Source organism: Pempheris klunzingeri, chromosome 10 (assembly GCF_042242105.1).
Source record: "Pempheris klunzingeri isolate RE-2024b chromosome 10, fPemKlu1.hap1, whole genome shotgun sequence".
In the NCBI taxonomy this organism is placed as follows: Eukaryota; Metazoa; Chordata; class Actinopteri; order Acropomatiformes; family Pempheridae; genus Pempheris; species Pempheris klunzingeri.
In genome coordinates this window covers 24,174,705-24,187,282 of record NC_092021.1, presented here as the reverse complement: position 1 = coordinate 24,187,282, position 12,578 = coordinate 24,174,705, and the positions used below count along the sequence as shown (strand labels likewise).

Sequence of the window (12,578 nt, the reverse complement as noted above, 5' to 3'; positions counted from 1 at the left end):
TCCATGAAAATCCAAAACAGAATTGACAAAAAGGTACAACCCTTTTTTGACTTCCTACCAGGAATATGCACACAGCTCTCACTGCGTTTACATAACGGTTATATGAAGTAGCAGTGATCCTAGCACCGCATACTCCCATACTCCTACAAGAAACCATGAAGGACATGGCCAGAGTTCTCCTTCACATCCACAAAGTACATGTAGACTGAATGGGAAAACTTTTAAACTCCCTCTGGTATTTTATCTGGAAGCAGCTGCTCCATAGCATAGGATAAAGTCCACACTTTTTATCATCAACTAAAGTTTCCTCTTCTCTTGCATAGGCAGGAAGTCTGAGCAGTGTCATACCTTGACAACCAGAGCAGACTAAAAACTAAAAACTAAACCCCCCTTCTGCCAGTCCACAGGCAATGTGGCTGACCTCTGGATCTGACCACAGCAAGGTCACTCCTCTGAAATACCACGTCAACATGACGTAAACAAGTGTGCCCCAAGGAGCATGGATCTGTATCCTACTCACTCCTTGCCTTTCTTCACTTAATGACCCTTGATCGTGTTTGCCTTGCATGCAAAATCAGGTTTCTCACCCAGGAATGGTGTTGCCACACATTTTTTCTACCACAGTTTCACCCAGGAGCCAAGATATTATTAAGTTGAGCTTAGAAGTGGCCCTTCAGAGTCATTTGGGTGATGTTACAGACACTGTGTTCATGTTTAACTAACAGAATGTGCAAAGTATGCTGTTCTGGCTGCTGTAGTTTAGCAGAATTAGCATTTCTGAAGCCACAAACATTAAAACTAGCTGAAAATGAAAGCCTAATGTGTAGTCACCCTTAATAACAAGCTAAGTTTCCTTGACTTGGCTTTGGTCAGATCACCACATTACCTCCTCCTGTACCTTTTGTCTCCTTTTGTCTGACACCTGATCCTTGCATGTCTCAGCTCCTCTCACTTTCATTTACTAAATCTCTCAACTTTTCAGACGCTCGAGGTGTCATCCCAGGTCATATTCAGTAAACCCCTGAAATGTGTGTGCTAGCTTGGTGTTGGAATAGTTTCTGTCATATTCAAATCATGTTTCTTTTGCCACTGTGATATTGATCCAGACATTTCACCACTAGACATTTCCTAAATACTTTTAGGACCTGCTGTTGTAGAATGGGAATACGTTTTTTAGAAAGCAGACACCAACATTTGTTTCATCTGACGACAACTGCTCCACCTGCCCCACAGCGGCCATGACCACCTCTCAATCAGACTGCACGGATAACTGAGAGAACAGGTGACAGAAGCATTTATATTTTTGGGAAAGAACCCTGAAGAAACAGCCGAAAGCAAACTGCTGACAAAGATCAACAGAGGGTAGAGAAGAGAGAGGAGATGAAACCGACTAAAGATAAATGACCGCATGAAGCAGAGGTACAGCAAAGTTGTCAAATGTATGGACTTCAGAAGACAGAAAAGAATATTTGACACCAGAAAAATAGAGGTCATTGTTGGAAATGATCATGAGAGCATGCAGCACCACACCTGCTGCTGTGAGAGGGACAAGAGATGGACAGGAAATGGTGGGAAAGAAAGAGACCCTCTGCCAAAAGTAAGCAGAAACTTGCAACTAGGACAGACAGCTGAAACAAACAAGGTGGCTGGGATACATTACCTCATATCCCGATATGGTCTGTACACAAATGAAGGGAACGCAACAGGATGTAAGTGGTGCACTTAGGCGAAAAATGAGCATACTTGCATGCTGCCCATTCAGAGCAGGATCTGCTCTGCATGGACACTGTTAAATGAAGGTGCACTGTGCATCACAACAGACTGACACGGGCTAAACACAGAGAACAGCAATGGCAGCTTTACAATGCAGCATTTATAAGCAAAGGAAGGAGGTACCAAAGTAGACGCATCTGTTTGTACCAAATCAACCAACTTTTGGACTAAATGGGGAAATTAATAGAAAGTATGACATGGTGTGTGTTGTGCTTTGGCCTGAGGCTCTTAATGCATACTTCTAATAGTCTGTGAAACCGTCATACTCAATAATATTTGTCAGGGGTGAGAGAAGATCATAAAAGAGCTGGGGGAAAAAAAAGCTAAACACATTTTTTCGTTCAAATGAAAATGCATGGAGGTGTAGGGATAGAAAGAGGGGAAAGGCCTTCATACATCACATCTTGTGTTTGTCTGAAAGGCTCATTTCGCTCCCTCTTTCTGCACCGTTTTTTGGATCTGACAGAATCAACTAAGCTTACAGCAGCTAGGAAAACAGGACCAGTTAAAGCTAAAGATTTGGGTCTGTTGGTTCACGAACAAATGTCTCCACACCTGAAGAACAAATACATTTTTTTTTTTAAAGAAATCTTCTGCTGTATTAATCCTCCTCCATCTCACCATGTTTAGATGCATCACTATCCGGTTTCACTTATTTTTTGGAGCTCAAAGTTTTGCACCCATGGGATATCCTGTAACACACGCTTTATCTTCTTAACTAGCATGGATGAAAGAAATGTGGAGGAGAGGGAAAAAAAAAATCTTTGAGAACGAATGAAATCTAAGAACAATTTGGTATGCGCCCTGCTACCTCTTCACTGAGGTTTAAAGATAGAGGTGTGTCTTATCCTCCGCTCTCCTCTGTGTGATCTCCTCTCAAGCAGCAACTGTCTGATGATAACCTTGAATAGATTCTTCCTTTGTCTTTCGACGTACTGCTGTGTTGAGCCCCGGAAGATGCAAACTATACTGAGCTTCTTTCTCCAGCCTACACACCCTCCCGCGCTCCCACTCAATCCGTCTTCCTGTACCTGCCTCAGACTGAATATGGCAAGCAGAGATTCAAATGGGGAATTGCAATTGATTGCGCCCTTCACAAAAGACGGACAAAAGCTCTGAGTAAGTTTAATAAGTGGAAAATCAAAAAAGAGAGAAAATCATGGCGGCAAGATGAATAATCGATTTCTTTCTTTATTTCTGGGTCCCTTGAAATATGATTGAGTCTGTTTCTGTATGGGGAGGGACAGTGCTTTTTGAACCTTACAGTGTAGTCACAAAAGAGGAAGAGCACCCTTGTTGTAAAGTGTCACTGAATTGGAGCTTAGAGGTTAATTATCCAGTAGCATGTCCAGTATTTCAGACCTTCTTTAAAATGTAATGTGTACTCAATGTGCACTAACATTACAGAGCATCACTTTGACAACAACAGGACTTTCAAAGGGATTTCAAAATGGCTCGGCGAGACTGAAAAGAAACCTTACCAGCTATTCACCACATTGCTCATCTGATTGGGCAACAATTGTGAAAAGTATTGCGAATTGTTGGCACAGTGGAGGTTTTCAAAATGGGAAAATCAAATGTGGCAAATGGACTATTGAGTTACTCATGCCGCTTTGTTTTTTTTATGAAGCAACACAAGATGAGTCGTTATTCATACTTGAGTAAGTACGACCCATCAAAATAAAGCCGGTCAAAATAGCAGAGATGACTAAGGTTTGTGCTTTTTAGACAAAATGCCATTTGGAATGAAACATGCTTCTAGCAAAAGATGCTCTGAAAAAAGAAAAAAGATAAAGGCTGTCGATAGTGACTATATTCAGTGTTGTTGGTGTCCTTGGTTTAATGCAATGTCTTATTCAACTCTAATGAGTTAACAAGATTAAAGATAATGTCATTCTGGTGTGTGTGTGTGTGTGTGTGTGTGTGTGTGTGTGTGTGTGTGTGTGTGTGTGTGTGTGTGTGTGTGTGTGTGTGTGTGTGTGTGTGTGTGTGTGTGTGTGTTTCCTGCATACCTGGCTGACTTTAGCTGGTGTAAGGACCATGTCGAGGACTCCCGACCAGCCTGCAATCACTCCTGTGGGGACCGCATAGGCCAGCGCTATCATCAGGAACCGCAGGTTACTAAAGGGGACAAAAACACATGAGGGATTCAAGACTGCACTCACAAAAAATTGTGTGCCAGTTCTCCCTAAAATATGAATATGGATGAGTTCTCTGACCAGGCAAGTCTGATTCGTAACGTGTCCAGTTGTCCTAAATAGTATGTCTGATATGTGGGTTGTTATTTGACTTCACCCACTTACCTATGTTCCTTAAAAACAGACTGTTAAGATCATTTCTTAGGTAAGCCCCAGCCCACTATTCTCTAAGGGATCCTTACTTCTGAAAGAATCCAATCAGCTTCACAGAGACCAATAGAAAGTACACAGCACATCTATCATTACCTGGCACTGTTTGGTCCATTAAACATGCAGCAGTATGAGCTTAATAAAGGCAGCTACTACACCTCGTTCAAATTATACCAACATACAGTATTTTGACATCCGCTGTCTCTCATTATAACAAAGGGGCACATTTTGTGATATTCATAGATGTGTATATGAGACTCTGCACCTCAGCACAGGTGTGCTATATGAGTATACAGAGTCATAGAGGGTTCATTAGTCCACAATCTGCTGCTGGACACTGTTAAAATCCAAACCCACTGCATCACGCACATCGGGAGAATCCTCACAGATGAGTTTTATTCTGATTTCAAACATACACACAATAAAAGAATTGAAAATAAGAGTGCATCACACACTACAGAGCATTATTAAGACGATCATGCCGGAGAGAACAATGCACCACCTTCAGCGCTCTCACGTGACTCCGTGGGGATGCAGATTCAAACGAAAAACAGAGACTAACGTGACGCAACTTGCTAATACTTTTGCAGCAAGAAAAAAACAAAAGCAGAATGCTAAATGAGTCAGGACGTGGGTTGTCTATTGATTTTAACTGCCAGTTTTATTATCTGTCAATAGTGGTATGCTTGCTAACGTTAGGCTCAAGGGCTAAACTGTTTACCACTGTTTGGTAACACTGTCAGCTGCTCCAGGACTTCCACCTCTTGCTGTCCAGCACGGATAGTGATGCAATTATTCAGATCCTAAATCCTAAATACCAAACATGTTGATGAGTCTGAAGATTTAAGACTGGATTTGCAAACACACCACATTATCGTGAAACAGTTAAAGCAGCATAAGGTAATGTCTCCTTCCTCTTCTGTTCTGGAGGCCTGCCATCAGCTCCGGGTCTTTTCACCAGCCAGCAGCACACCGTCACTTAATACACACACATATACACACAGCTCTGGCTCATCCTCCTGCTTATGTCACTAAAGAAGACCTATCCTTGTGCAAAGCGTAGTGACAGAAAGATAAACAGCTACCTGGGCACAGTGGTCAGAGCTGCCAGAACAAAGGGGCCTCACAGAGGGCAACATCCAGCTAAAACCGAGCAAGACGGTCCAAAGCTGTGGATGTGACTATCTAAAACAGTCTATGTGCTGTGTTTTCAATCAACAGGCCGACAAATTGATGATAAATTATGCTGATCCGCTAAAAGAAATGGGATCATTTCACTCTGGCAAATACGGATCAAACATTTTTAATCAAAATAAACTAAAAAGTAAAAAAGTAAATAAGAAAAAATTAAAGAAAACGTTGCTGAAAATCAGAAGCTGGTACGACCATAACTGCTTCTGCCGGTGTCAGGAATATTTAAGGTGCTGATGAATGGTTTGTTTGTTGATGAGATATTGACTCTTTAGGACAGCAGCGTTTAATTGTCGATCAGTTTGTACTTCACTACTATAAATTCACAATCATATTTCAACGTTTAAGGAAGCGAACGCTCACATTTGATGAGATAAAATCAGAGGTGGCATTTGTTCATGATAAATGACTCAATTGATTATCAAAACTGTCGTCGCCTACTTTTCCGTCCACTGACCAATTGATAAATCGGCTCATCTTTTAAGTGCGCGGTCAACTGATGGCTGCTTATCAAGTTATCAAATGCAATCAAACTGTACAAACAGGAGATAAAAACAAGCACCATCTCCCAGCTGTGATAAATGGCTTTGGGCTACTGATATTGCGCTGCAGGCTCTGATACGAGCTGTCTGCTAATATCTCATCAGCGCAAGTGTACTGTGATCAACAGGGGAAAAAGACACCTCCATATGCCTCGTTACGTATGCACATCCAGTATACACACACAGAGAGCTCACCTCTTTAGGGTATATGGCAGCCCTCCAATCACATGCAACCCAATTACAATCACTTGGAACACCCACGCTAATCACCTTCGCCCAATGAGGTGGCATGCTGATTTAAATCAGTGCCACCTCCTCAACCCTAACAATATGATTAGAATCACTGGGCGTCTGACAAATGAGGCAAGGCTGGCAGAGCAGGCAGCAGATTCATAGATTGTTTTGTTTTCCTGCTCTCCCCCTTTTTTGTTTATGGACGCTGTTTAATTCCTGAATTTATTTGTCCTTCTGCTTTGTTCATTATAATGCAGGCAGCATCCTGAGCAGTATCATGCAGGGACATCTGGAGAACACTTTGGGCCTCCCGCATCCCTACCAAGACTTCAAAAGCTAAGTTCACACATACACTTTGAGTCAGTCTTTGAGTTGCAAACCGTGGGGGGGAGGGACATGTCCCAAGACACGTAACCTGTACAGAAAAGGCCCCGTTGTTGTGAACACATTCGCACCCTTTCCCTTTCCTGACACGGGTGCACTTCAGACAATGAATCTCTTTTATTTGCAGAATGCTTTGACTCCACAGAAAAACAAACACAGCCTGTCTCCCCGCTGCGGGCCTGTCTTGTCCTAAGCAGTATGAAGCTGCTCGGCCTTGGAGAGAGTATGGAGGGACGGTCATAAAAGCCCCGTGATGGAGCACCCGCTCTGCCTTTCTCCAAGCACCCTTTTCATTAACCTTGCCACAACAGCAGGAAATCAATATCCACGCACCTTTTTCCCTGTCTGGGAGATTATTCAGATAACCAAATGTAAGCAAGCGGACGCTAGCTGCTCGCTAAGAGAGGAGACTTTTTTTTTTTTTTACTTTTCCTCTCCTGCTGGTGATGAAATATTTCCGAAGAAGTCTCAAAGCTGGCGGCGTCATCAGCTAAGTGCTATTTGTCCTTGGCAGACCCGGCTGGAGATCAATGCATCAAGATGACAACTTTCAAAGCTAAAGTGAATATGACTTGGGAGGGAGGGATCATCAATACTCAGGCTTGGGGCTGTTTAGTATTCGCTCGCACAGTGATCGGAATACAATGATAACTTTACACCACATGTAGTGAGATCCAGGCTTCTAATTAGACTGCTGCTGTGGAAGCAGATGTGAGCAGCTGGAAGCACTCATCAAGATGAAGATCATTAACTAGTGCTCAGACTCTGACGCGCTAAATGGAAGAACAGATACATCAATGGTCGGAATCAGGCAGACTATCTGACGAGCTGGCTACCACCTGCTGTCATTGTGGAGGCCACAAAATGTTTTGTCAGCTTTACCAGTGATGCACCGATCCAATCCGCTGGCGGGGTGTCGGGTGTTGTCCGGACATGACCGATCCACTTAAAATACTGTTTGTTTTTTTTTTACTATGTTTTAAAATGATGTGTTATAACCCTACATTTATTAGGTCACAGCAGACTACCGCCTTAGTTTTTAGTCCCACAGCAATTTATAGCCTTATTTTACCTGCTATAAAATCATCCAAATTGGTTTCATGCAGTGGGGTACAGAGTTTAAAGTTTGGCAAAGAAAAGAATCACTTGTATTGGATCAGCAATCAATACCCCAAGTTGAGGAATCATATCAGAAGAGTGCACACAGTATTATTAAACAGGTAGTCTCATTGAGATTAGGATCTTTTTTCTAAAGAGAGACCTGTGCACAGTAAAAAGTATCACCTTTTAAAATGTTCAAGTGAAACGAGAGAGTGCAATGTCATATGCCATTCCATTTGTACGCAGCACAGCACTTGATCCCACCGTTTTTCCAAGTTCAGTGTGAGCAAAAGGTGCAGCTGATGTTAAAATGTCCTGTGACCTGACATTATAAGTGCTGTGTTTAAGTGCAGCCAGAGAGCAGAACTAACTGGGCAGCTTCTCCAGTAGAGCCTTATGAATAAACAACATACTATGCTGCAACTTTACATTTGTTAAAGAGGACCAACCAACCTTTACCGCAGTATGTACAGTGATTAAAACAATTGCATTGGCATCTAAAAATGTGGACCTAAAGTCTAAAGTCTGTAAAGTTTGAAGTACAATTAACCACAACTGGTGTATAACCTAAAATTATCCACTTTTGTTGCAGAGCTCCTCTTGTCTGACTTGCAAATCAGGTACTCTGACGTCAGGCACTCAGCAGGAATCATACAGTGGATGTACGAGAGCATTTTAGTTGAAACTGGCTCCCTGCTACTACTGGAAACAGGCCTGATGAAATACAATGAGACTTAAACAAACAATTAATATTCTATAAAACCAAAGCAATGAGCTGTAGGTCTGTCATTACCAGCGAGCCTTTTCACACCTTAAGACTTTATGGCACTTTAAAGTTGTATCATTTTTTTCCTGAAGTGTTCACATTATTTTGTCTACCATCTGTGTCACTACACAAAAGACTAAAAAGTAAATTTTCCTGCTCCTGAGGCTTGATGCTGCTGGACTGAGATACAACATCCTGCCCAAACAGGTCACTGGAAGGCTGCCTATCACAAGTGGAACAGAAACGCTCTCAGCTGGATGGCCTAGTTAAGTTGGCCAGTTTGTGTATGTGTGTGTGTGTGTGTGTGTGTGTGTGTGTGTACATCTGTCCAAAACTATGCATTAGGTTGATATCAGTTTGGTCCCTGTCATCTATCTGAGGCAGCTCTTATAAGGAGTTAAGCCCGTCTCTGCTGGTCAGAGGCCCGTGGAAAGTATGGCACTGTAGTGAAGCTATTTCTTACTGCAGGGGACCAAGTGTGGCCAACAAAGCTGGGCCAATTCCCCGGCTGCCATTGCCCAGCTTTTCTTCTCCCTTCTCCAGCCCTCTAATCCCTGGCCACCGCCACGGGCCTCGTTCCTCCACAGGCCAGGCAAGGAGCACAGCCCCTCGCCTTGGTGAGAAGTGTCGGTGGTGCGGTGGTGGAGGTGGTGGAGGTGTTGCAGGGTTATAATGAAGTGTGATTCAATCATCATCTCTAGATTTTCCTCTTCGGCCTCTCCTTGTCCAGGAGGGAAAAACATGATCGTGAGGAAAACATCAATGAGTGTTTTCCACTCCTGAGATTTAGGACCATGTCATAATAGACGGCGTCGCTCTCCAACCACATGCATCATTCATGTCTTGAGAATGTACTGACGACGGACCCTGATGGTACAGATGCAGAGGGCGATGCGTTTTTAAACAGCGGCCAGTATATTATGGCTTGGTAATTAATCTAGAGGGAAGGCCGGGGTGTCTTTGATAACAACCCAAGCAGATGGTAAGTGGCAGACCCCTTCATTAAGATTCTATATCTTTCTCTGTAATACTAGAAGATTTGCACTCACCACTGCCCTGCACACGCCTGCACCCAACAGTTTTAATGATATATATATATATGCACACTTACACATATGTGTATAGCTTTCTTCTTTTGTATTATGCATATTGTTTTGTATATTTTTATTCTTATTGCCCTTTTATCTTGTTCCATAAAACCCCAAGACAAATTCCTTGTCTGTGTAAATCTGCTTGGCAGTAAACCTGATTCTTATTCTGATATCTTTCTCCAGCACATGATTCTCTCACTTTGAGTTCATAAGACAAGAAACGTGCAACGTATGAGCAAATAAGAAAAGCAAACTCGACCTAATGGATCTGTCGACCTGTTGTTTAGAGAGCCCTGAAGGTGTTTCAGAAATACTGATCCGCTCTCGACGGTCTGATGTCATAAAAACATAACAGCACCTGAAACTAATTTTCAAATGCAGTACTGACGTTTCACTTGCCTCACACGTCTACACCAGAGTTGAATCAAGGACACATCAAGTAAGGCATACTGAATAACGTAGTGAAAGAGTGGCCTCAACAAAAGCTATCTGATGGTATTGGTCAGATGACTTTGTATGTGTGTGTTTTACCTAAGGAGTCTGCAGATGCTGCTCCTGTAACTGAGTCTCTGGCTCGCAGCAGCCACACTGGGAGGCATCGGTGGTCGTGACGGGAAATAGAGCAGGACCGCCGCAAAAAGCACAGCAATTGCAGTCAACTCTGCCGGAGCACAGCGACACAGATAAAAGAGACATACGTGTTATTTTCATAGATAAGACAGTCGGAGCGATTTGACATTTCAAAAAAGGTCAGTGCGACATCTAAAAGTCATCTGAAACCATCCCTAGAATGAACATAATGGCTTACTAGACAAGACGACAGACTAAATATGCGTCCGTGTCTCGTAGTCATGCAATCTGGTCGGTATGTGAACTTATTTACATATTAACACATCTTACAGTTTGGTTATTTCCAAAAAGCTTGATTGATTGACCAGCAGCTGCTCATAGAGATCAAGTTACATCTCATTTTCAGCCGTTTGCTACATATTTCAATATGACCACATCTTAATTTCTGTCATATGGCTGCCCTTTTCTCTTTTGATGACCTCTAAAACTTTTGGTTCACAAAAAGGTGGCTGGGTTGTCCTTTGAAACTCAATAGCAGTACTACCTTAGGTTAAACAAAAGCCGCAGCCTCAATCTATTACAGCATGCTTGTTTCTCTTTTCAGCATGCTTTTAATTTTCTGAATCAGTTAAGCATAACAGGCCCAGCAACCTATTTTTCAGAGGGGTGGTTATGAAGATTATAATTGGACTTTTTTGGTGTTGGTGCAAAATTCCTGGATCCCCTCGCCTGATTGTGTTTGTGCCCCTTCACGGGGCTGACATGATTTTGAAATGATGTGCTATTGATCCTCCGTGTCCTCAGAGGTCCTCACGAGCTTGTGGTTACCTGCATACATAATCAGTTGGATCCTGTCTCGGATGGAGCTCTCCGCAACCGCCGCTGCCATTGTGGTTGCTGCCTGGGTGTCATTGGGGGCCGGCACTACCATCGGTCCTATTACAAATGACGCAGCGCCCCCCAGGTAGGAGAAGAGTGAGGCCACGGCTGTAGCGGTGGCTCTCTGGTCAGGGGCGAACCACGTGGTGGAGAGGAAGGGGCCGGCGCTCATTATAGTTGGACCGGCCAAACCATTCAGAAACTGCCCTCCGTGTATGAACCTGTAACAGACAAAGCAGGAAATAGCTTTAATTCTTCACTACAAACAGCTGCAAACTGACACGTGGACTCAAGTATCCTAATCTTGTGAAGAGCCTGGGCTTCATTGGTTTTTGTGTAAAGAAACCACTTTCAATTTCAAGTGTCATGCAAAACCATTCTTAGGCTAGCACATGCTAACAGTGACACCAGGTGTTCTAGGTATGCAAGTTTATTGGTTGATTCAAGTCTGACAGTTGGCCAGATGTGTCCGATCCAGTTTTCTCGGCTCAGCTGTTTTCGGTTCGTGTAAGGAAGTTCAGTCTGTTTCTGAAAGGTCGACTCTGCATGACATGCATCCACAATGATCTGGAAATTCATGAAAACGTGATCTCATGTGACCATATATGAGCTTTCGCTTGTCAGCCGTTGCAGGGACATTGCGTGCCAATCAAGTTTGGAGGACGCATTTCAAAGTTGATAAAAAGAAAAACAACCTGATGATAAATTTGAGGCGCTGTTGAAAAGCGAACCTTGAACAAAAACATTATATCTTTTCAGGATGTGTGGAGGAAAACCTTGTTTTTGTGTGACGCCTATTTATAATACGATCTACCACTGTTAAACCGCAAAGACAATCAAGCCTGGCAGAAGCAGTGAGCCCGCCATCAGCGTATTAAAGACATGACACTTTATTATCTGATGGAATAATGGCAGGCTAAGGAATGAGAAGAAGGTGTAATTATCTCTGGAGATCCAAGTAACAAGCGTCCCCATAGATACTGAAAGTTAATGTACAGAGAGTGAGCTGTGCAAGACAGATGTACTCTGAGATGTCCCCTGATGCCACCAGACCCCTCACCAACCTCAACCCCGCCGCCCCTCCAGAGCTGTCTGACTGAGACAGCCAGCCGCCAGAGACCGAGCACGGCTGATTGTCCGTGAGCTCTGTAAAGACACCATTCATTTAGAGCAGTGGGAGACGGCTCAGTGGGGAGAAGAAGGGAAGAGGCAGGAAAGAGCGAGAGAGAAAACGATAAGGTAGAGAGAGGATAAGGGGGGATCTTGGACTAATTCTGACTTCATGGTATTCAAAAATGCTATATTTATGTAAATTTGACAGGTAGGAGTCCTGCTGATTCTTATTCAGTATAAGTGAGAGCAGACTGGAGGGAGAAAACTGGATGTTTCTAAGTGTTAATCAAGTTAATGTGAACACTTTTGAAAAGATCTTGTTAATACCAATCAGGATGACACATATCACCAATCAGGTGGGCGAAGCCAATCTTAAACTAATAACTTTAGCTCGAGAGCTTTATGATGCATGACAACTGGGACTTGCTGAGACCCTGAAAAACACAGCTGCCATGCTTTTGGCATCCATCACTGTCGTTGTCAAACCAGCAATGAGACCATTTAGAAAATCCAACTGTGTGGAGATGACAACTATTTGTAAATGTGACATAGCAGTGCTGACAGTTTTGGTAGTGATACCATAATG

The 12,578-nt window shown here is 43.1% G+C and overlaps 1 protein-coding gene across 1 annotated transcript in view; it reads right to left on the bottom strand.

The window, feature by feature from the left end:
• Positions 1-12,578, bottom strand: part of slc49a4 (solute carrier family 49 member 4) — a 48,794-nt gene that overhangs the window by 22,345 nt on the left and 13,871 nt on the right. Inside the window, exons 3-5 of the mRNA XM_070837591.1 lie at positions 10,829-11,100; positions 9,962-10,091; positions 3,786-3,894 (exon numbers count right to left, since the gene is read on the bottom strand). Coding sequence (XP_070693692.1) covers positions 3,786-3,894; positions 9,962-10,091; positions 10,829-11,100 — 511 coding nt within the window. The remainder of the gene's footprint in view (positions 1-3,785; positions 3,895-9,961; positions 10,092-10,828; positions 11,101-12,578) is intronic.